General features: G+C 36.2%; 1 protein-coding gene across 1 annotated transcript in view; it reads right to left on the bottom strand.

Moving 5' to 3' along the window:
- Positions 1-1,993: 1,993 nt before the first annotated feature.
- The window catches only part of LOC306871487 (potassium channel subfamily T member 1-like), a 79,830-nt gene continuing 55,762 nt past the window's right edge, over positions 1,994-26,061 (bottom strand). The window contains exons 11-30 of the mRNA XM_079419458.1: positions 25,174-25,338; positions 24,918-25,054; positions 21,811-21,874; positions 20,903-21,011; positions 18,867-18,975; positions 18,350-18,499; positions 17,103-17,344; positions 15,667-15,877; positions 14,371-14,476; positions 13,719-13,891; positions 13,146-13,217; positions 12,920-13,054; positions 12,666-12,777; positions 12,024-12,125; positions 11,180-11,263; positions 10,647-10,775; positions 8,950-9,241; positions 7,730-7,792; positions 4,832-4,916; positions 1,994-2,136 (exon numbers count right to left, since the gene is read on the bottom strand). Of these exons, the coding sequence (XP_079275584.1) occupies positions 2,019-2,136; positions 4,832-4,916; positions 7,730-7,792; positions 8,950-9,241; positions 10,647-10,775; positions 11,180-11,263; positions 12,024-12,125; positions 12,666-12,777; positions 12,920-13,054; positions 13,146-13,217; positions 13,719-13,891; positions 14,371-14,476; positions 15,667-15,877; positions 17,103-17,344; positions 18,350-18,499; positions 18,867-18,975; positions 20,903-21,011; positions 21,811-21,874; positions 24,918-25,054; positions 25,174-25,338 (2,658 nt within the window). The 3' untranslated portion in view covers positions 1,994-2,018. The remainder of the gene's footprint in view (positions 2,137-4,831; positions 4,917-7,729; positions 7,793-8,949; positions 9,242-10,646; positions 10,776-11,179; positions 11,264-12,023; positions 12,126-12,665; positions 12,778-12,919; positions 13,055-13,145; positions 13,218-13,718; positions 13,892-14,370; positions 14,477-15,666; positions 15,878-17,102; positions 17,345-18,349; positions 18,500-18,866; positions 18,976-20,902; positions 21,012-21,810; positions 21,875-24,917; positions 25,055-25,173; positions 25,339-26,061) is intronic.

The raw sequence follows: 26,061 nt of genomic DNA, 5'->3' as shown, positions 1-26,061 counted from the left end.
CAGCTGTGATCAGATTTAAATCTTAGGGAACTAGTGAAAAATAACATGCACATTATGCATATCCCTTCAATTATGGCTGGAAATTTAGGAAAATATTTAAAAACATTCCCAAAGCAATCTCCATGTGAAAACGATGACCAATGGACAGAATGTAAGTGACATCTTTACACAAGCAAAAAACATGAATATAGTCAAAAACATGAGGAACTGTACATTATTAATTCTCGACATGTCAAGGGTTGACATTCAGTTACTACTGACAGTCTTGGAGCTGAGCAGTAAATAAACTGATATGCCAGATCAATAGAAGCAAAATAAGGCAGAAAACGCCTTAAATACGCAATAAACATATAATAATGCAGAAATATAAAATAAATAGTTTAAACATAATAGCTACAAGGATTCCCGTTTCATTGCTTTTCCTGTCATCAATCACATTTCTTTGTGTAGACAAACCGGTAAGAATGATATGAGAGGTATTCAACCTTAGCTACTTTGCACAAAGTGGACATTCACATTTTCTGTTCAATGAAAGATGAATACATCTGTAAAAAGAATAGAAACCGTAAAAACAAAAGCAGCTTCCATGATGGCTTTAAATGTCACCGCCATATACTGATGGACATGACAATGAATCATGGAATGTTTTAATACAGAAGGCAAAACTAAAATGAATTGTGAAATGTAAAATTTTTAATGTTTACTTTATGTAGTTTAAAGGGTTACTATGTACTGCTCAGCAGAGCTTAGTGCAATACAATCGGCAAATTCAAATGATTTATGTGCTCGCTCTCTATATATATATTTATATAGAGAGGTATATAGTTATACCTTTTTTGTCCTAAATGAGCAGTAACATACATTGTGCACAGAAATAATAAAAACCGATTATTTTTAGAAATAGAAAATGCTGAATGCTGTTGTAAAGAGAAAACAAACAAACAAAAAAACACTTAGCTTTGAGGCAAAATATCACTGAAAAACAATGGTTACCAACAGTAAGTATTACATCTAATATTTTCTAATGTATAACCCAAACATAATTTCAGTATCCATCCTATGTATATTACCATTTGTCATTTCTTCAATGACACCTAATCAAGATCCATGAAATACTTGTGACGCACCTGAAGCACATTTCTGCTGGTGCAGTACAGTTCCTGTCAATCTTCAGAACGACCATGCATTTTCTCTAGAATGTTCCATTTTTTGCTGTAAATTTGAAATTGTATGGCAATAGATCTAACTTCTGTTCTTGGCACATTTGTAGTGATAATTGGCAGCAATTTATAGTACATCATCATAGTGTTCAATCACATAAAAGCTTCAGCTTGGGTTTAGCAGTTTCAAATGTAAAACCCTTTGTGCTTTGAGGATGAAATCGCAACAAAATACTGTGAAAACTAAGAGGTCACTGAGCATGTAAAGAATATGTGGATAACATATATTTATGCATGCTATATTTGTTCTATATGTGTACAAAATATAGCACTGATGTAAACTAATTCTGTTCAATATCATACTGAAACACCTTGCATGTATGACAGGGCACTATCAGTGTTTGGGTCAGCTTACTGGCGTAATAGTTGTTGTTTCTTCCTTCTGGTTTTAGCTGCCCTCTTGAATACTGCTTTAGTATTTCTGATATATACTGCCCTATAAATCCAAAGTGCTTGGACAACTTGTTTGGTCCAAAGTGATTCAACACCCCATACTCCCACTGAGCCAAGTCTTAAAATACAAAAAATGTAATGACCAGCCACATTTAGATAAGTCTGAAATGTGCCACGAGATTCTATATAGGTGTCGTAAAAAAAGAGAAATCTGTAAAGTGTTTAAGTAGTACAGTTCTAGCCGTTGGGCTTGGTTGGGCAGCTTGGGTAGTGAATGTGTTGGCACATGGGTCGTGTCTGTGTGGTCGGTTGGTTGGTAGGTTGTGTCCTGTCATTCTTCATGCAGACTGTAGCAGCTCAAGGCAGAGGAGGGAGGGAAGGAGGGTTAACAAGAACTTCCAGTTCTTACAGATGGGTCTCATCCCTGGTCTCAGGTCCATAGTCTTGTCGTAGTTTGGCTCCGGCTGGAGCCCCTTGGAGATTCTCAGGGACATGTGCCAGCGGATCAGAGCGGATGATGTAGCTACAGAAAGGTGGAAAAGAGGTTTATGGTTAAAGACCAGTCTTTTATATTGCGTTTGCATATTCCTTTTTTTAATCTACACAGTTTTCAGTTATCAAGCAGTTTTGATTTTCTGAGCAGTATGATGTCATATTGATCAGGCCCCACCCACGACCACTGCCCGCCATTTTCTCCATGCTTGAGCAGCTGTAGCGACATCGTCTCGTAAGCAATGCAGGTGTTTTGTATGGCGTTATTCGTATGACATTTCGTTCAGGTTCGAAAATAATATCTAGTGCAGGAGCACAGAGAGATTTGCGAGTGCACAGGACAGTTTGAGTGAGAGAGAGACATGTTTTAAGTGCACAATGTTCTTTCGCGCTACAATAATGCACTCTCGACATTTGTCATTAAAATAATGCCATAGTTTTGTATTTGGATGTAAAAGTGAACATTAGAGTCTTCATTTTCTCTTGGCATCGGAGCCACTGAGGGCACAGTAGATTGATTTTGTTTTTAATGGTAACATGCCACCAAATACACAAAAAAAGAAAGAGAGGGGTGGGGTGAGCAGTATCTCATTTAAAGAGACATGCACCAAAACAGGGGTCGCTGTGAACAGAGACTTTTTTGAAAAGGTAAAGGGTGTTGTTTTACATGACCTTTGAGGAGTTTTAACCAAAGTATGTTACAGACATTTCATGAAGACCCTAAAGAATCTTGTGGGAAATGGGCATCCGAAGACCCCTTTAAAGCCAATTCACACCGCACAGACAAATGCTAACAAAAAAGTTGGCCATTGGATTTATAATTTTATGAAAAATAACTCATGTTTACACTGCCCCAACAGACAATAACAAACGTTAACATGTTCAGTCGGGTGAAAAGAAACTAACCAATGGCAACAGATGCACACAGGGGTAACGCACTGATCCAACAAAACCCAACAAACGTGTTTGTCAGTGCGGTGTGAATTAGCCTTTAAGGACCAATTCTCACTATTACTATTATAACTAGCATGCATATTACTATTAGTAATTATAAAGCACTTATTAATGCCTTATTCTGCATGACCATATTTTGGATTGCTTAATCCCCATTCCTAAACTTAACAGCTACCTTACTAACTATTAATAAGCAGCAAACTAGAAGTTTATTAACAAATATTGTAGTTAATAGTGGGGTATTCCCACCTCCAAATGCATGCCATTGGTTGAGCTGGATGGTAATATGATGGAAAAAAATGCTTATGAAGGATTGACTATGTTAGTGCAAATGCTGTCTTGCTGCCAGAGACAATTTAAACTCTACCATCACTTTCTGGTTGAGTCAGACCAGACTGACGTGTCTGATTTGAGCTTCAGTTTGCCAGATGAATCTCCAGTCAGTCACATTAATCTTGTTCTCATCACAAATCATTTTGGACAGCAGTTCTTAATCCTGGTACTCATGACCCCCTGCTCTGCACATTTTGTATGTTTCTCTTATCGCTTCAGAGTAGGGCTGGGCGATAAAACGATAACGATATGTATCGCGATAGACACGTGAACGATATCAATAAAAAAAAGTGTTCGATAAAACGTTCGATATTTTTTATTCTTCGTCGGAAGAAAACAAAGGCTGCGAAGCAAGTTTGGTTGCATTAACAAAGGCACTCGCTCTCTGGTAACCTAGCAACGTAGGGAGTGACACGCTAACAGCCAATCATGTAACAGTATCTATTTGGTTGCGCCATATCGTTGTCTCGTGTCTAAGTGCGCACGCGCGGCTGAGAGTGCACGTCTGCAGCCAGACCCTATTGGCTGGTCTGCTGGATTCCTCTTCATAAGCAGAAAATGAGTGCCGCAGCGAGCGAGGAAATTGTAAATAAAAGAGAAAGTCAGCTCGCCAGTATGGCAGTTTTTTGGATATTATAAGTCTGACCGTAGTCAGACCAAATGTCGTCTGCAAATTATGCAAGACCGTCATCCCCGCCAAGACTGGTAATACCACGAACTTGATGTACCACCTTAAAAAAAATCAATAATTATCGATATCGACCGATATGAAACACTGATATATCGTGATACAGTTTTCAGCCATATCGCCCAGCCCTACTTCAGAGGTTTGTTCCATTCAACCATATGTGCCCTGCGAGGTGGACATCACAAGATGTTCTGCCATAATTCCAGTTCACATGGAGCAAGTGTTCCATTCCAAGGGCATTAAAATGCGCGAGACATGACTACTATGCAAATCTCAGGATTACAGTTAAACAACCCTTCACACTTCTGTAGTAACTTTTGTCTGTGTGTGAAGACGCTGCATGTGTAGTGCAAATGAGTGTTCTTAAATTAAGAAAAATTTAGCTGATGTCCCGTGCTCAGGGAGTAGGGAGCAATGAATGTGTAGGGACCATGTCAGTCAGAACACAGTTTATTCATGGAGCTCTCTTCTAACGTACTGATGATTTGAATCAGGTGTGTTAAACGAGAGACATGAAATATCAAAATAGATAAAACATAGGCCTATAATTGGTGTAAACCTCACATTGATTGGACGGGACGGCAACATGTTTAGCTCATGAATGTGTTTTCATAATTTCATGCTATTTTGTATTTATGTACAGTATTTGATACTATTTGCTCTATAAATAGCATCTAACGCCATACTGAATAAATAGCACAAATTAAGTATAGTAAAATTGCACACTTCAACTTTAATATACGTCACTTACACAATGTCATTGAGCTCTAGAACGGTGTCCGGAGGAGGGTTTATCAGCACATATGACAACGTGTTCTGATTATCATTCATTTCATCTGAAAGAGAAACAAAACACAGTATCACTATCATACTTGACCCGTATCAGTTCTTAATAATCTAAAACATTCATTCTGAGAAATTATCCGTAACATTTATCTCTGTTCCTACTTACAAATAAAACTATGCTGTTGACGGAGTCAGAATAGCCAAAAAATATCAAAATTGGAAAATATATTAAATAAAAATGTCCAAAAAATATGGAAGGCAGATGTTGTGTAACCCCACTGTGTTTGGATTTTGTTGGCTGGGTTTCTGAGGCTTTGTTGTATTTTACCTGCTTGTAAATGACTGAGAAGTGTGAACCTTTGCAGGTCTGGGAATAAGGGAGTCGAGACTGGGACAAAGTGCCTCTGCTTCTCCAAACCCACCTGTTTGAGCCACTTATAGTGCCAGGCCAGGTAAAAGAGAGAGAAGGGCTAACCGTTACTGACAGGGCATGGCTGCATTTACGGAACGCCCATGCAACCGCAAGCGCTCCCCATGCGCGGACGCATGCAGACAGGGTCCGCATCCACCACGCATTCAGTCTCTCAATCAATCAATCCATCCATCCGTCTACTGCTTCATAACCACAGCTGACCCAATCAAAGTTGCTCGTTGCCATGCCAACACACAGCCCAAAGTCAGCAAACAGTAAGACCGACACAGATATAAGCATGCTTAGAGGATCTGTCAGGCCCACCAAGCCAAGGCTCGATCAATCAGAGTGAAGCAAAAAACATTAGTAGTGTGGGATTGGGAGGAGTCAATAGCCAAATGCTAATTAACCAATTACACCAATGGGAAACCCAAATACTTCTCCCAGTATCACCCCGTTAAAAAGAATAAAAAAAGCTGTAAATCAGTACAAGCAGACTTACATGTGTATGCCTAAATACCTGCTCTAGATGGACCCTTCCGACAAAGACTGAATGCTTTCTACTCCACTCTGTCCAAACATCCTGGAATCAAAAGCCCTCACTCATCATGTCTTATATCAATGCTCAGATGCCAGTGAGTACCTGCAGTACCCTCTGTCATGTAAGTACCCTCTTCAGTTCGTACCAGAGGAGAAAAAGACAACTACATCACTAATTTAACTATAAAATAAGACTTCGTTATTTCAGAAACAGATCAGCACTGCTGTCAAATGACATTGTTGTTCAGGAGCATGTTTTGCAAGCATAATGAGACAATCTTAGGTGTGGTACTGCTGATTAGATAAAAAAAACATTGAATAAATTCTGATATTAAATAAATACTGCATTCACATTAAAACAAACACACACACAGAAAAAAAAAAAACATGGCAATGTAAAAAAAACAAAGTCTGCATATAACGTATATTACAACCACACATAGTCTGTGCAGAATAAACTTGTAGATTTTATCCATGATTGTATTTAATTCATTGTAAAATGCTATACATTTTCTTTACTTTTTGCAATTATGTACAGTATAAGTATGGAATAAGGTACAGTCATCACTGCGAAACAAATCCTGACAGGATGATCAAAAAGCTGAAGGTTTTTATTTTGCAATGACTGGCTGACTGTGCATTATTACGATTATTACACAGCTATTTAAAAAAATGGATGTGAAATATTACTTTGAGTTAAAATGGGACAACATTAAGTTAAACAGCTTAGTGGCCATTATATAAGACTGGTGAATGCTGCAGTTGACCAATCAAAATCAAGTATTCCAGTGAGCTGTATAATAATGAATTATACATAAATGCAAATTTGATTATAATGATATCAGTTGGCTTTCCAGATAAGCAGAGAGGCTGTTCAACCATGTTTCTAAATCATTCTCTTTTTGTCCAGCGTCATTATAATGTCAATGGCCAGCAGTTTCCTGCGGTCTGTTTTTAATAAGATAAGAGGAAGGCTCATGGGACATAGACTAGCCTAATGATGATGTCATCCGGAAAAAATGAGACCTGCAGGCAGCAGACTTTAGACAAAACTGTCAGCCAGGAAAAAATTTTAAGAATTAGGTACATTAAAAAAAACTGAATCGCACAGAATTCTCAATGTGAAAGAAAATAAATTAATAAAGGCCTGTTAAAGGAATCGTTTACCCACGAATGAAAATTTCCTGAAAATGTACTCACAATATACTCCAAGATGTAGATGAGTTTGTTTCTTCATCAGAACAGATTTGGAGAAATCTATTGTTTTATACCAGTGCTTCTGGCCAATATATTAGTCCATAATCCATAACAACACTTTCTCCAGTGAAAAAGTCCATCCTCTGTTGTCCTCTCACAACAAAATCCAGTGACATATTTGTTTAGAATTATTTTGGACAGTTTTCCCTTGTAAACAGTGCTTGATCTGTGCATATTTCACTCCTGATTCGGACAAGATGGCTTTTTCACTGGAGAAAGCAATACGATGAATAGAGGACTCTATATATTTTAGCAGGAAGCTATTTTAACCTTAATTGATGAAATGGACTACTTGTGGATTATTGTGATGTTTTTATCATTCTGACGGCACCCATTCACTGCAAAGGATCCACTGGTGAGCAAGTGATGGCCTGAGGGTGAGTAATTTTTTTTTTAGCAAATTTCATTTTTGGGTGAGCTATTCCTTTAAAACATCCGTTTTATGCAAACAACAAAGAATTATCCTTTGGCTTTCAGTGCTTATCCCATTAAACACAGACTGCTGATGCCATTCTAATGAATGTCACTGGACAAATTGAGTTTCCTATTAACATCTGTCTCCAGAACATCAGGTTTCATTCAGCTCATTACTCCAGTGACTTGATCCACTGGAGCAATCCTATACTACAGGAACAGTGATGTTGGTGGATTTACCTTGCAAATATCCTAGATTTACTCGGTTCATCACATCACTTGCGGTTAAATTAGCTACGTCCTCTACAGCGGGTGGGGAAAAGGCCAAAGTAGAAAGAGATAAGAAAGAAAAGGTCAAGCAAGCAGCAGAGAAAGTGGCACTTTTTAAAGAGAAAGATCTAGAAAAGTTTACCATGCTAAAAAATTCTCAAAATACTTTACACCATTATGACTGCTAAGGTTTATATTTGAACACTATGGTGTACATCTCATTTATAAAGATAAAGTGCATAAATATATGTGCAAGATGAGATAGGAAGTAGTTTTAACATGAAAAAATACACTTCATCTTCAGTTTTCAACAGTATTTCTCAGGGTTGACAAGTGAAAAATTAGAGAATGATTTTTTGCAACATGGAGGATAGAAAGTGAGAGTTTCTAGAAAAGTGAATAGAATAAACAATGCAGGGTACACAAAACAGAAGTCAATGGTGATATATCCTTCAACAATAAAAGATATTCATTATAACACTATAAAACCCACCTGCAATAATATACGGAATGTTTCTTAAGAATATTTACAATATACAGCTTTGAGATTGAGAAATCTTTGTTTATCTCTGGAAATACGTTTTGGGATATTGCTATTATTGTTATTAAGATCAAATATAAGACCCTTCATACAGAAGCTTCCTCTGGAGTTGAAGATGCTGTTTGTATCATATCGGAGAACATGATCATTAGCTTTGACCCAGACTTGTGGAGTTCATGCATCTTGAACAATTTAAGATAATCATTTAAACTGTAATTCTACTCAAAACAGCATGTCAGTTTCATAATTTGGATGTAAAGATGGTTTAGAATGAGAAAATAATGCATAAAATAAGCACCTTTGGACCTCAGTGTAAACAAATTTGTCCTATAGATAAAGAAACATTTAATAGTATTCCCTTATGGAATGTTTTACATGGCAACATGTAATCTACATTTAATTTGTCTTTAATCTATCATTTCCTGTGACGCCCCATAAAGGACATTTCAGATGAATAATGATTGATGCAGGGGACACAAGGGGACGCTATTATATGATTTACACAGAGAAACACTGTGAAAACAGATCTCCAGCATAGTACATTTATAATAACGCATTATAGCAAAAAGACATCAATGTAAGGGGTTCTGTACCTTCAATATTTTCGTAGGCTCAAATAGAATTAGTCACTTCCCCTTGTCAAACTCACCATATCCCACAGTGGGCAGCCCTAAGTGCTTCATGCGGTTCTTCACCAGCTCTGACAGCTCCTGCCTCTCTGAGCGCCGGTACAGGTTCAGGCGCTGTTGATTGATGCGTTCAGCTCGACTGGGCGGTTTGGTGTTTTTTCTGCTCAGCCGTCTCGCCCACTGCATGCTCTTCTTCCGCAGGAGTGGGTGCTCTGATTGGTCACTCCCTGTGGAGTTTCTGTGGGCGGTTTTCTCTTTCCAGGATTCCCTGCGGTCCCGTGGGTCCTCGCAGTCCTCCACAGACACCTGAGACTGCTCAGCATTGGAAACAGGTTGTCAATAGGTTAACAGTGTTTAAGTGGCATGCCGATATTTTCACTGTCTGTCGGTTGAAGTCATTGTGTGTTACCTTTTTTTGTACCAGTTTGTTAGCAGCTGAATAACTTTACTCTGGAAACCAAGTAATTACAAATATATTTTTAGCTGGCTCTAATTCATCTACTGACAGGATGCCATTAGCCTTTTCTATGTTTAAAGCCGTTCTAAAGTTTGGGCTCAGTAAGATGTCTTGTTTTCTTTTATTCAACAAGCATGCATTCAACTGATATGAAGCACCAGTAAAGATATTTATGTTAGAAAAGATTTCTATTTCAAATAAAAGCTGTTCTTTTGAACATTCTATTCAGCAAATAACCCTGAAAAAATGTATCATGGCTTCCACAAAAATATTAAGCAGCACAACTGTTTTCTAAACTGATGCTACTTCTACTACTACTACTACTAATAATAATAATATGTTTTTCTTGAGCAACAAATTAGCATATTAGAATGTTTCTTAAAGATCATATGACACTGAAGACTGGAGTAATACCTGCTGAAAATTCAGATTTACATCTCAGCAATAAATTACATAAAAAATATATATGTATATTAAAATAGAAAAGATATTTTAAATTGTAATAATTTTACAATATTACCATTTTTACTAAACGCAGCCTCTGTAAAAAGCAACAGACAACACATTAACAAATCTTACCAACAGCTAACTTTTTAAAGGTAGCGTAAGTTCATATGATGATATGAGAATAAAATAGCTTTTCCTAAAAATAAATGTTGCGGATAATAATAATTATTAAAAACTTTAATAACAATAGTTTTAAATGTTTGATGTAGCTTTAGTACAGTTACAAGAAAAAGTTCATTATTTAATTTAGGAAATAACAGTTCAATGTTACACTAATATTTTTCACACAGAGCATAAATGGATATTATTTATACATAAAAATACACAGCTAAGTTTCTATTTTAGAAAGCAATCCTCATATTTGGGGACCCTTAGCAGCAGATTCAAAAAAATTACTTAATTCCCCTCAAAATAAACACTACATTACTAAATAATTTAAATAACTTTTTAAAATTAAAATAACATTTATTAAATTATAAATGTAATGCAGCATGTAATTAGTGCGTGAAAGTAATGAATGTTGGACAGAAAATAAACAGCTGAAACACCGCACAATGCCATTAACATATGACAATGTAGTAGACTAATACAGTAGACCAAACTAAAGCTGTAAATCTTGAACACTGCACAAGATTAAGTAAAAGCACAGATCGTATCGGCTGTGCAAGCATCTGAAGCTGGATGAACCGTTTAAAATGAGTGCATTCAGCCGTGTCTGAATCCTCTGATCTCTTCCTCTTTATCTCATCTTACCTCTGAGGAGGAGAACATGTGAGATTCAGTGCGGTATATCCCAATGGGAATTTCTGCGCTGGATGAGCACAGCTTCTGGAATAGTCTTCCATACGTCCGGATCCATAAGTCCTCTTCCGTTACCTTCATCTGTTTCAAAAGTGAAGGGTGAAGATCATGTAGAAACATTCAGGCCATATTTTACTAAATTCAACTAAAATCAAAAACTAGTAATAATGAGTATAGCTTTTTATATATTTTAAATATGAATAATGAAAAATGCGAAAAAAATGAATTTTTTATAAGATTTGCCCATCATATCACATACAACTCTGCCTTTAAAACGTGATGATATTTTTACACCATCTGCCGCATTTCAACACCGCTGACAGCAGCAACAGATTTGTGGGTGGACAAGGTCAAATAACCAGCTTTATGAATTTTAACTGGAACAATGGCTTGCATAACGTATGCAAAACTATGGCACACAATGATGCCAGACATACTAACTGCTGAGGGTGTGTGGGAGCGTTTTTGTTTGTGATTACACTTACAGCACAGAGGTAGCCAGAGCCCGGGGTGGTGTCTAGACCGAGCAGGAGTCTTGCAATCAGAATCATATAGTCCTTCACAAAAGACTAGAGGATAAACAGAAACTACATAAACACAGAAACAGTCCCCAGAAAGCACACAGATGATCTCCAGACCTCAGACAATCAATAAAGACTTCCACAGAGACTCAGGATCACAGTCTACTGCAAATGCCACTCAAAGTACTCCGTTTCTATCTACTGCACAGAAAGGTGAAAAACTGCCTTCAGTTTTGAACATCAAATGTGTGGAGAAACAAAAATAAAATGTACTATATACATATCTATTACATTTATTTTAATGTGGTAGGGACAATGACACATTAAGCTGAAATTGAGTTTATCTTTAACAATGGCTAGATTTAACAATATTTTTGATTGAAAAATACTGTAATTTTCAATAATTAGCAGCCCTCCTTTTGAAGACCCCTAACTTAATATTATTCCATGTACAGTATGTATATGGCAATAAAAATATGCCATATAAATACTGTACATACATACACTACTGTTTAAACTGTGCAACTGTACAATTTGATGAATTATTTGATGAATAGCTAAAAAAAACAGCATTTTAAATAGAAATCGTTTGTAACATTATACATGTTTTTGTCCCTTTTGATCAATTTAATTTGTCCTTGCTGAATAAAAGCATTCAATTCTTTAAAAATAAAAAACATACTAACCCCCAAATGTTTTGAACTGTAGTGTATATATATTCATAGATATCAGAGTGCCACAAGGTGGCGCACAATTTTTCATATCTTGTAAGAGGATTAGCAGAAATTGCATCTGATCTATTACCCACCTGGTAAAGGAGAGTATCCAGCATACTAATACTGAACACTATGCCTGCAGCGAATGGGAGGCGGAACATGAATGCCAGATTTGAGCCCTTATCTCTCTCTATCTGGAGAAAAGGGAAAAAGATCACAAAAGATTGATGGCTCTTTCCACCGCTGAGGATTTGAGATTTTGAGACCATCTGGCAATTTCTGATGCAGCATGATCCCAGTTTCTGTATTTTCAGCCATTTGAAGCATGCAATCATTCATCACAAATATACCATACTTAAGAATCACTCAGAAAGATTCCTAATGCATCATGTCATAATACATTTGTTGCATTCATGCAAAGTTATTTCATATCATAGAAAAGTCGGAAATGTAGGATGTTAATGTTAGGCCTGGTTAAAGTAGTTAAATTGTTTACTTGCAAGGAAGAATAATTATTAATTATTATTGGATTCCAAAAGTCTGAAACAAACTATATGGAGTCCATGGGGCTTGAATCATTCTCATTATTCATTTTTTATTCAACTTTACACACACTGTTATCATCAATATAATTTACAATAACTGAAATAATACATTCTAAACTATCAAAACATCTCAGTCTTTTGGACCTAGAGGTTAAGTGAAATGGTGTGGTTGTTAAGATCACTTCACACCTTTTCGAGTTTGGAGAGAGCCAGGGAGTAGCAGTCTTTGGCACGAAACTGCATGAATCTCATATTAGAAGGATGGGTTAGTTCAGTGATTATGCTGAGACTAGGAAACAACCTAGTAGAGGACACAACAACAGGAGAACAAAGATGAAAATGAAGTACTTAGCCAACTAAGTAATTAGTACCCAGCTAATGTAGAGAAAGACATCAGCTTGAAGACAAATACAACCAATTTGTTGTTAGAGGATACAACGTACCTGAACATGGTCTGCACATTGACTATGGTTTTAGCATCTGCCATGTAGTCTTCCTCTGCACTCATTGTGCTCTCCTTATCCACCACCACCAGGTTATCAGCGTAGATGATGCCACACTGCAGCAGGTTATCCAAACTATGAGAGAAACCAGCACAAATGGACCATTCAGACCAGACTAAAACCCATTTCGGGTTGTGTATGTGCACTGAAATGTTTAAAGACCTACTTGTCAATGGTACCAGCCATGTAGTACACCATAGGGAAACAGCAGATGGCTTCAAGAAAATGATTATCAGGCCTGGAAATGGAGGGGAAGAGCAGTTTGACAATGCTAATCCACTCACAGCTGCAGTTTTAAAGTTCTTAAAGGTTTGGGACTGGCAAACAACATTATAAAAATTTACTCTCAGAGTAAACGCTTGTGCAAAATGCATAAGCAGGTAATTGCAAAAAGGATTTTGACACATCTCAGAGTCGCCATGGAAACTCTGAGGAAGATTCTACAATGTGACAACAACTGTGTACACTATTTTGCATTACTGAAAGGAAGAATATGTGGACCATAATGAACAACACTTTTGAAAGCGTTTAGCATTAGAGAGCAATATAATACATAAAGATTTCCATCTAATGCATGACAGAGTGTGAACAGAGATTTGTTTTTTTATGCAAATATGCCTGGAAGTATTTTTAAGTAGTAAAGTTGTGTTAAGCAACGCTTTCAACTGGCTTTCGAAGTCTAAAGTCATTACTATGAACAGTAACATGGGTTGAAAAACTGATGAGGCAGCGAGCTCACGGATTATCCAGCAGCAGCACAATAGGATTCAGCTCCTTCCGGGGCCGGTAATAGGCACGCAGCGGCACGATGAAGTTGTACAGGCCATTTCCCGCTGTCTCAGCAGAAACGATGATCAACTTGTTTTTGAAACCATACGCCTTGGCATCTTCAAAGCTATTGTGCCGACAACCCTGCAACCAAAAACAAGTAAAATGTTTAATGGACTGAAATAAATGATACAGCTATCAGCTCTAAATGTAGGACAAACAAATGTTATTAATTGCATCATAGAATTTTGCAATAAATAAGGCATGGAATACATATTTTGTAAAATGAAAAAAATGTAAATGAAAAAAGACCACAATATGCCACAAAATGAACAACCTCAGGAAATATGAATTGAAATACATACTATAAAAAAATCAATATCGTGGACATCAATATACCATTACACTGAAAACCTCATGAATTTATCATACATTTAGTAATGAAAAAGCATAGTGAAAAGTGAGCTCAAATAAATATAGTGTGTGAAATCTATTTATGTAAAATGAAAAAGCATTACATAAGTCAGTAAAAACATTTTCTCTTTCATCAAACTATGCCACAGCAATGGATTAAGCTGAATCGCTTTCAGTATTTAAGGGTGAATTAAGAGTTATACACTCACCTTGTCAAGTCGTAGGCAACAAAATAGCGCCTTTTGTTGCAAAAGGTGACAAAGAGTTGGGGAGCTTCCAATGTAAGGGGTGTTTGGAGGATATCCTTTAACATACCTTGAAAAAGCAGAAGGATATAAAATGTAACAAGTATGAGTATTAATTAGAATGAATGTTTCTATTTAATGCATATACAGCACATGAACCATTGACTGACATAAATCAGTCTACAAAGGGTTTATTTTTGAAAGCATTGCATGTATATGATCAGTAGATGGCACTGCGAGAGCACTGAAGATTCAGCAGCTCAGTACAGCAGAGCAGGGTTTCTACACCAATTCACTCTGATCACTACAGAAAGCATTAGAAAATACAGGAGTCCTGCAGCGAGAACAAGAACAACTCAGTGCTGTTCTGTAAGAGATTTAGTCTTTATCAATAGTGTGCGTGTGTGAGAGAGAGAAAGAGAGAATGAGTCGATGTCTCCTCCGGCTCTGACTGACATAAGCAAACGCTGTAATTATTCTGCAGCATGACCGCTGAAAGGCTGATAGCAACTAATACGTTTAAGGTTCATCTGATCTTCCCGAAAGCTATTAAATGTAATTCAACAATCACACTAGAGAGAGCACACAGTTAAGAAATAACTAGAAGTCAAAGAGGTAAGATTAAAAAAAATGAAGTTTTGTTCAGCAAGGATGCATTAAATTGATCAGAAGTGTCAGTAAAGACATTTATAACTAGATAAAATTTGTATTTGACTTAAATGCTGTTCTTTATCATTTTCTTTTTTTCTTTCAAAAAATCCTGAAAAAAATGTATAACATTAAGAAGCACAACTGTTTTTAACACTGATGATAATAGTTTCTTAAGCAGCATATCAGAATGATTTCTGTAGGATCGTGTGACACTGAAGACTGGAGTAGTGGCTGCTACTACATTTTAAATGCATTCAAACTGAAAACCGTCATTTAAAATTTTAATAATGGTCCTTTTTTTCCTTGGTGAGCAGAAGAGACCTTTACATTTTGAAAAAAAAATCTTAGCGACCCCAAACTTTTGAACAGTGGTATAAGTGTACAGGGTTTTACTGGTGCTGTACTTGAATATTTTATTTATCACTGTATTGTCTTCCAATTAAAAAATGGGTTGCTTAGGAAAGTAATAGCACAGCTATCCACATGACACTTGATTTAAGGCTCCTGTCTTTCACATTTGCTGGCTCTCTAAAAAGTCAAAGACAAACGATTCTATCACACTTTCCCTGAGAAATCACATCGATTTTGTACTTTTAAAATGGTATTTACTCTAAGGCCGGTCCTTCCTCATCCAATTGGTTGGCCTCATCTTCTGAGGGGTCACTGAGAAGATCACAAGGCAGGATTGCAGAGGAATCAGCGATCTCAAGCACAGGGGCAATGCTGGGTCTACGACTCCCAGCTCCGTTCTCTGTGGGCAGGGCCAATTTACTGCTGTCAGCCGGGGGATCTGGGTTCTGCAGGTCAATGGCCACAGTTCCTGTAATGCAAAACAAATGAGCCATGAGAGTTGAGGTTTTCCTCTTTGGGCGAGCTTTGGGAAAGTGTGGTGGTGAGGAAATTGATGTGTCCACCGATGAATCGATTTAAAACTGTTGTCTGATCTGAAATGTCAGTTGCTTTTGTGCTATTTTCAGTGCAATGAAAGCGGCCAAAGAAATACTGCGTTATGAACATAACTTTTTGATGACTCAGAATTTAGGTCAATTCCAGTTCATTTCCATCAGCACAATGAAAAAAATGAAAAATCTTGTGTGAATTACTAGGAAAATTAGCTTACGTATACGGTAGATGGTATAAATATTTCATTACAGCACAATATTTCTTAAACGCGCTGAAGTTGACCTCAACCCTGATTTATTGCTTTTTATGAATGAAGACTGATTTGTACATTTCAAATCAGTGCTTTGCAACCAAAATCTTTAAGCACCGTGAGGTTTAATTTAAAAATGCTGAAGGGAAGAAAATGTTCTGAAGGGAAATTATGCTGAAAATTGTTTCACCCTTTTCAAAATGCTAAGATCAGTTGTGAAAACAAATCAGTGAAGAAACATAATGAACTAATTCCTTATATATAAATAATTACAGTAGAGAGTAGGCCAGGGATATTTTATACATGCAAAAGCAGTTTCCAGTGCCCAGTCGAGGTAAAAAAACAAAAAACTTCATTTTCTAGGTAAAAAGCTTGCAGGAGCTTTTGAGTTCCTCAAAGTAACAGGAATGAACGGGAGAGAGAGGTTTCTGTAAATGTTAACATTTACGCAGACATCCACTAATGATGTCTTATGATTTAACTGTGTCTCATGCTCAGACTTACCATATGAAGTAGACTGATCAACTTCAACAAAGGAAAAACAATGAAAGAAAGTAGATTTTATCATGAACATGACTTGAAACTTCTTTATTTTGATAAATTCACCCTCACAATGTTGTTTCTGAATGTTACTCTCATGCCACTAACTGGCATATGGCATCCATATGGAAACCAACCCTGTGGTTGCACTAACGTAAACAGGCTGTTACAATAACAACAGCACTAAAGTTTAAATCAGTCATTATTTTCGGATTTCCGCTTGGTGCTGCTAGTGGCACAGAAATTACACAGTGCAGCTTTCATGAAACTCACTAGGCTGATCATTAAAAGTTTGAATATTTCTGTTAATTACGTCACTTCATCAGGTAGACACTACTATCTGTTCCCTCACCCATGCTTGCGATGATGCTCTGCACCGGGAGACGAGAGGGGGCGTCATACACGCCGGTGGCCGATAGCCCTTTGCTGTGTTTCTCTTCATCCTCCTGTTTGAAGATGAAGGCAGAGTTCTCCTCTTTAGTGATGTTGATGTAGTAGCAGGTGTCTGTGGCAGACATGATGTGGCGAGGGCCGGGGTTCAGAAGTATGCTCTTATTTTCTTCTCTCTTTGTGCCGATTAGGCAGACGCCATACCTAAGAGACAGAAGAGTTTGGGGTGTTTAACTTGGTGTTTAAGAGAGAAAAGTGCAGTGCTAACAGGATCTACACAGTGACACTGCTTTGAGGATCTTGAATTCAATATATTCATCGTTGTCATTCTGTAGAGTACAAGTGAAATGCATTTAGTAATATATCATGTGAATAAAAACATGATGCAAATGAAGTACACATGGTAATAAAGTGCAAATGACCATTATAATGTAAATTAGATTAAGCCATAATAGGCTGAGAAAAGTGGCAAATAGAGTGTGAATTACCTGATATATACACTACTGTTTAAAAGTATGGGTCAGTAAATTTCTTTTTAAGACATTAACACTTCTATTACGCAAGGATGGATTAAATTGATCAAAGGCGACAGTAAAGTCTTTTACATTTTAACAAAAGATTTCTATTTTCACTAAATGCTGTTCTTTTGAATTGACTATTTAAAGTATTCCGGGGGAAAAGTATCACTGTTTCCACAAAAACATTAAACAGAACAACTGTTTTTTAACATTGATAAGAAATGTTTCCTGAGCATTACGATTTTCACAAGAAGGGTCATGTCACACCTTTAGATTGGAGTAATGATGATGAAAATTGTGAAGTTTTGCATCACAGGAATAAATTACATTTCAAAACACATTAAAAATAGAAAATAATTCACAATATTACAGTTTGTACTGTATTATCAAATAAATGCAGCCTTGGTCAGAATAAGAGAAAAAAAAAAAACGTTCAAAAATCTTACCCACCCCAAACATTTGAACAGTAGTGTATTTAGGGAATGTGATTTAAAATGATCATTAAAAAGTGTGTAAAATTAATAGAGTGGTGTGCAAAATGGCAACAGTAATAAAAAATGTAAAAAATCAAGAAAATGTGCAAAATACTAGCATGCTCAGTCAGCTCACAGAGGGTTTATAAACGAATCACTTCACATGCATCACAATAGTAAATTGTGCAGCTCAAAGTAAATGTTCCACAATCACTCACTTTTTATGTGCGTGGAAGGAGGCGTACGTAAAACTCTTCCCGTCATATTCGCCAAAGAACTTGCTGTCCATCAGCCGAATGTGGTAAACTTCATTCCCAGAGCAACGGCCATATGTCCTCTGCCACTGTTCTGGAGACGTCTGTCCCTCCCTGAAACCCCAAGCAGACAAGTCAAACACAAGCACAAAAATGACACACAACAAATGTGATATTACCGTTATTGTGGGATTATTTGAGAGTTTTCTTTATAAACAAATCATGGTGAAATCATGGTTAGGGAAACGATCCTCCTCTGGGAAATGATCACAGGAAGTTTAATGGCATTGATCGGCTCTCCTCACAAATCTGCCCTGAGTAATTATTTGTGACACCATTAATTGTTAGGGATCACAGAATTGGAAAGGTTACGTGAGGTGCCATTATTCATTATTAAATCCTTCAATGAAATAAACAGCATTTAAGAAAACACTTCTCTTTGATCAGTGTCAGGGAAAAAAGGAAAGACATCAGTACTCACTGTCCACGAGACGTGTGCACCAGGAGTGTGACAAGTGTAGAAGTGGCTGGACACACACAGTTGAGGGCCAGCATGGCATACTTGAACTCCTCCTCACACACCACATGATCTAACAAACAAACCATAACGACATATTATTTGTGTGAGAATTTATAATGTAATGTAACATAATCATGCACTGGTTGCTATGACTTTGGTCAAATATTCATTTCATACTTCTCAAATCACCCAGGATCACAACAGTAAATGAACAAATATTAAATATTGATGTTCCCTTAAAAAGGAATGAATTTCAACGAAACAGCTCTCAAATGTTAAAGCACCAGGCACAGATGGACTCCCTGCTGAATTCTATAAACACTTCAATGACACCAGTCATTCTTGTGAAATTTGGAGACACTATGAAACCACACAAGTGAACTGCCCTAATCTCAGTACTTAAAAAACTAACATAAATCCAACTTTACCACTACAGATCACTAATCAGCATAATGTCAACTTCATCAGAACAGCTTAACACGCAGAGTTGATTCGGTCATCTTATTCATTCAGATCATGGATTTTGGCGTTCGCATGTATGGTGGCTCTGATCTGTCAAAACACCTCTCAAAATGCTTGCCACAGATGTGAAAAATGAAAAAAATCTAACCTGATCCGAATTTTTTTTTATAACGGACAAAAATTTCGTTGGCAGTGTTTAAACGTGATTGACATAACGTGAGGTTGTATTTATTTTTTAACGTGCGAAAATTTCGGACCATCATACACAACGTGACTTTCTATAAAGTTTGTCAACTCAAATCTACATTTAGTGATACAATATATGCTCATGATCTGTTGTGTTTTTGTCATTTTTAGTATATTTTATATATAGTATGTCTACATGTCTTTTATTATTTTTTTTCATTTAATTTTACATTATTTTATTTATTCATTTATATTATATTATTTATTCATTTAATGCTTACAGTATTTTATTTCAAGCAATGTAAACATTTTAGTTCATTTTAGTTAACCTTGATATATTTGCAGTATGTGGATGTGTAACGCTTTCACTTGAAATGCAATGATATAATATTGCTTTTACAGAACCCAACAAGATCATTTGATAGCATATTCAACATTTAATAAATAGTTGAAAGATCTTAATATCATATCACAAAAAAATTCCACAATAAATCCACACAATCCACACACTGTACTGTTAATCAAGCCTGCTGCTATATTGCCATGCATGACTCTTATCTGAACATGTGGATCAAAAATATAATTCTGTGCTACACACAAAAACGAGAAACTAAACAAGAATCTTGTTTTAAAAGTTTTAATATGCCAGTGAGTTAAAGCTGTTTATTTTAAATCTCTTTTCTTCATTTTCTTCATTTACCTTTCTCAAGGTGTTTGCATTACGACATGCTTTTAGAGCACTGCACAGGGATATTATTCCCTCTTAATACTACACTTCATCTGCTAAATGAGCACATGTAAATGCAAATGCAGTGACCCAAGAGGTGGAGGCCATGCTAGACATACAAAACGGCTGCTCATAACCATGAAACTTTTCAAAGAGGATGTATAACCTGGGAGACAGAAGGTAGAATTACAGATGGATCAATATTTATTATTCATACAACTACAGGAAACACACACACACACACACACACACACACACAGACACACACACACCCACCAACCAAACATCTTTAGTACATACAATTAGCTATAAGCTGCTAACAGATTGCCCTTACAGTAAGACCATGTCTAATTGTCAGGAAAGATTTCACATTTTTAATGTTGTATTTTATGTTTATATATCAAAAGGCATTTAAAATGTTAGATTTTGTTGACTTGGTGTTGTTTTAAAAGTAATGGGTTATAAAAATTACGTACATTTTGGTCAAAAGACCAAAAATTATGACTGTAAATAAACACTACCTCATGTCTGTTAAAATTTAATATGATTTATGAAGGATAGATGAATATTTACTGATTGCATATAAAATGAGTCAACCTAAAGAAGGAAAATAATAACTAACCTGCAAATTTGACATGGAATTTGTTCTCAGGTTTGAGAATCTGGACATATAGAGGACAGTTTGGAGCAAAGTCCTTCACAGCCCACGCACGTAGAATGGTTTGATGATCCTGTAAGATCAGACATCATTCTTACAATATGATATGCACACTTCATTTTGCCATTAAATGCAGTTTTAACAGTTTTAGTGAGTGTGAATCACAGGTACAAAAAAAAAAAAAAAAAAAAACCTGATCACTCTGAAATGCATGCAATAAGTGTTAAATAATAACTTTTAGAGCCGCAACTAACAACTACTTTGACAATCAGATTATCTGGTTAAACAAAACCGTTTGAAATGGTTAGGCCTACAATATAAAGTGATAAAACGTCAGTCATCATAGTTTAAAAGATGAAAACAAAATAATCCAAGTATGAATAATATTACAATATCCGTTTCAAATTTCCCACTAGCTTTACTAGCTTTAATAGCTTACTGTTCATTTAAAAATATAATTAATTGCATTCCATACTAGAGTTTCTATTATGGTTAATTAGTTAGTAAAATAAATTTGATGTGTAACAGTAAAAACTGTTTTGAACAAAATAATTAGGTTTCTTGTTTTTGCTGTTCTCGATTTGATTTAGTTTAAAAAGTTTCTGTGCTTGGCAAACATGTGTTGTATATTCATCCACTGCAGCTCACATTTTACAAATGTGTGCTTTTTTTCATAGAAATTAGGTTTATTTTTAATAATTTGAAGTGGCTTCACTGATAAAAAATTCTCTATGCACAGCTCAAAGACCCGACTAATCGATAATGAGATAGGATTTACGGTTATTTTCCTTCTCAGTTATTTACTGAGTTGCTGTTGCAGCCCTAATAACTTTTAATTTTGGCAAGGAACTATATTATGAGGCTATATTTACAGCTGCGGTGCGGTCCACTTCATTTCTGCTGCTGAGAATGAAGCATGCCTCTGCATCGTCCATCCTGCAGGACACAGAACATCATTACACAGCAGTGTCACTCAGATGTAAGGCCTGCACATGTGCGTATGCATTAATGTGCTGATAGCTAATTATTGCCATGCTTCTCACAGTCAGTACTGAGGGTCAATTTCACGGTATACTAGCCTCACGTCCAGCAAAACACACCTTATAGATTTAAGATGTTTCTTCTAATTGAAAAAGCTGCCATTAATGTTCTGCTGGTTTTCACACTCATAATGATTGCTGGATATGTTCCAGGTTCCTGTTACACTCTGTCAACAACATGCTGTCAATTACCACAGTAAATCATTTGGACTCTTCCCTCAGTTTGTAAAAACAAGCAAAAAATAACTGTTTCTAAATCTAACAGTCTGTAAATTTCTAAAGTCATTAAAAATGCAAAAGCACACATTCACATAGAGTGCAAATACAGCTTATTTGTGCATTAAATTACAGATAAAAAATGACCTGCGTTTATTTGTGGAATGTACAGTATTGTGTGCATGCTAGAATGTGTATTTGTGCAGTTTTATGTGTGAGATGCAGGGAAATTATATAATGAACCTTTTTTTTTTTAACAGCTGGTGTAGTTACAGCATCTAGCAGCAGGGGCATACTAACTGAATCATACTAACCAGCTAAACAACAACTTCTTGGTGACAAGTGACCTGTGCTGAAATGGAACAATTCATGACACTAATAGAAGTGCTTAAAAAAATATGAGCTGCAGTGCACAATTCTGCATTTAAACCCTGAAAAATGCCTGGTCGCATAAATTTCCAATGACACTGAATTACTGCAGATAGATAACAAATCAACATCATGTCACAGATGCTTTCGATAGAGCTTGTTTTAAACCCAAAACATTCTTTAAAATGTGAGAAATAATTACTGGCAAAAAAATAGGTAACATTATCTTAAGGACCAATTTTCAGTGTTAACTAGTTGCTTTTTAGCATGCATATTGCATATTGGCTGTTTATAAGTACCTATAAACCACATATTAATACCTTATTCCGCAAGACCATATTTCAGATCCATTAACCCTACCCCATACCTAAACTTAACAATACCTTACTAACTATTAATAAGCAGCAAATTAAGAGTTTGTTCACAGAAAACTCTTAATTAACTGTGAATATGTGTTGCCTATTCTAAAGTGTTACCAAAAGTAAAGTGCTCACAACATGCATAATTCATCCAGTAATATGCAGCAGCAATGAACACATCTTAATTTTTTTTCCCCCACTTAGAGACTTTTAACAACATAAAGTCATTTAAATTCCAGCCTTCCCATTACAATACACAGATTACACGTTTGGCCAGAAAACCGACTGAGTTTTATGAGAAATTCATGCACTAGAATATGAAGTGGGCATATTGAGACACATTTGCTGCATTTATAATAAAGGAATATAGTAGGATTTTAAGTGAAGTTACATTGCAGGAAGAAGCACATATTATCTTTAAATTCCAGGGCTGCTTTAATAAGGAACAGATGGGCTTGAGACTGGAGTCAGGTTTGGCTCTGGCAGTGGAGCTTGCAGGTTGATTCTTCAAATTTCCTCACAGACTAATTTAGATCTTTTTTTGGGAGTCTGTCCAAAGCTTCCATTTGGAAACAGTTCATTAGTAAGCCTATGCAAGTTTAAATTATAGAAATGCCATGTACTTGTACATCACTGTGAAAAAGTGACTTATGGCTGAATTTTACTTAACAGCTCTTTCACTCTCAAACTCTGAAAAGCTGGAAACACACGTTGTCTTTCACAGAGAATAATGCGATTATGCTAATTTAATTAGCTAAACAGTTTAGCCTGCCATTAAGCCAAACCTTAATGGTGAAGCATTGCTGTGCACTTTATAGTGAGCCATAAATCGTCCAACACATTTGCTGCTTTAAGTACCGCTCTTGTAAGAGTTGTTCTACTGATGTCTACACCTCATAGACATTGCAGTCACCTTACTCAATATAAAAACAGTTCAGTTATAAAGAACTGCACCTGATATCTTCTGTCCTTAAATGTTTTTTGGTGAATGTACTGTAACTCTTAATATACACTGTAAAAAATCTAATTAACGAAATGTTGGAAGGGCAAAAAGTTGAGCTAATTTTATTGCTTGGCCTTAGTTAAGAGGACATATTATATTAAGTCTACACAAATATATTTGAAAAACTTTGAATGAATGGTTATTTTCAAATCCAGTCAACAATTAACTAATTAATGTTGACTAAACTAATAAAAACACATGCACGTGCACTATAAAACTTCAGTAAAGGTTGAGCCAACTAAAAAAATAACAATTCAGACAACACTTTGAAGTCAGAAATTCACTGAAAGTAAAATTTCTGTGGAACTAGTTACTAAATAATTATTAGTTGAAAACACTTGAAATTGTTTACAGTGTACTGTTGAAAGCTCAAGAGCTCTCGCTGACAGGCTACATGGAGAATTAAAATCTTGGACAATATTAATCTCATTCCGAGGTCAATTCCCAAATGTTTTCAGTAATCTAGAGATAGTATAAATGTATTTAAAAAGGACTTGATGAAATCACTTGCAGTAACAGATAAGTTTGCTGATCCATTGGACTGATGTCAGTCTAATGCCTCTCTCATAGACTCAAACACGAAGTCAGAACTGCAAGGCGACTCTGATTCAGTAAAAATCTAACTGTAGGTCCATTTTTGAAGGTGAATTCAGTGGCAGGTTCTGGCTCATTTAGTGACCTAAGTGAGATAAGGCATAACCAAAAGAAAAAATAAACCTTTTATCTAGTGGTTTTTTATATAAGTGAAATCCAGTTGTTTTTTAGTGTGCAAGAGGAAATTGTTTGACATCCATTTTCTCATCAATAAAAATAATAGTGCAACTTCATATTCAAAGATACAAATAATTTTTTGCATTTAAATCCAATTGGTTTAAAAATCTATGTTGGCATATTTCTGAGTGCTTTCATTTTCCTAATTTAATCATGCTCAAAACGCATCTACATATAGTTAAAGGGACCTTTTAGACAAAAAAATTAATTTTAAAACTTACTTGGCTCTCATCAGGTCTTGATCCTTCAATGCAGAGCCCTGGAGGTAGATGACCCGTTGAGACCACAACGGGATCTGCAGTATACGCCGCACCTGGATGTCCATCTCAGAGGGACAGAGTATCACCACATAATAATCCTACAAGACATTTGAGAATTAATGATACTACCATCACATACTGAGCTAGATTGTAATACAGATTATTGGAATACACAGTGCAAAAATAAACACTTGTATATTTGGGATTATGTATGTACCTGTAGTCTCGGGTGGGCATAGAACTCATTGAGGAAATCCATAAGCAGGTCTATTTTGAGTGAGGTGACGCAGAGAACCACATGTTTCTCTGTCTGAGCACGATGTCTGCTGTAGTTTCCACCTGACTTCTGCCTCTCCATCCAAAGATACGCCAACTCTTCAAACTGGTGTCGAAATGAGAGACAGAAAGTAAGTTCTGTGTAAATGCAGTACATTATTAACCATTCCACTTATTTCTGCTTTAATCATCTTGTGAGGTTGGATCTCCCTTCATTAAGATGTGTAAGTTTAATCATGGCAGGGCATTAAAGGAATAGTTCACACAAAAATGAAAATTTGCTGAAAATTAACTCACCCTCAGACCATTTAAGATGTAGATGAGCTTGTTTCACCATCAGATTTGGAGAAATTTAGCATCACACTACTCACCAGTGGATCCTCTGCAGTGAATGAGTGCCGTCATAATGAGAGCCCAAACATTAATAAAAGGCAGCGGAGATTTGAAAAGGGAGAAAAAAATGTTTGGCAAAAGGTGGGCTCGAACTCGGGTCGCTCGCGTCAAAAAGCATGCACCTTACCATCTGCGCCACTGAAACTAACGTTAAATTTGCTTCTTTTTTTAATGTTGACTAACCCAATCACACGTTAGTGGGCGGAGTTAGTGTAAATAGCCTTTGCCAACAAGATGGGCTATTTGCACTTAGTGTAAATAGACACTCCGTTAATAAAAACATCAAAATAATCTACGCGACACCAGTCCAGCAGTTAACATTTTGTGAAGTGAAAAGTTTCATGTTTTAAGAAACAAATCCATCATTAAGATGTTTTAAATTTGAACTGTCTTTTTTTGACTTTTTTCATTTGTAAATTGTGCTTGATCCGTGCAT

This window comes from Barbus barbus, assembly GCF_936440315.1.
Source record: "Barbus barbus genome assembly, chromosome: 6".
Taxonomy (NCBI): Eukaryota; Metazoa; Chordata; class Actinopteri; order Cypriniformes; family Cyprinidae; genus Barbus; species Barbus barbus.
This window is presented reverse-complemented; position numbering and strand designations above follow the sequence as displayed.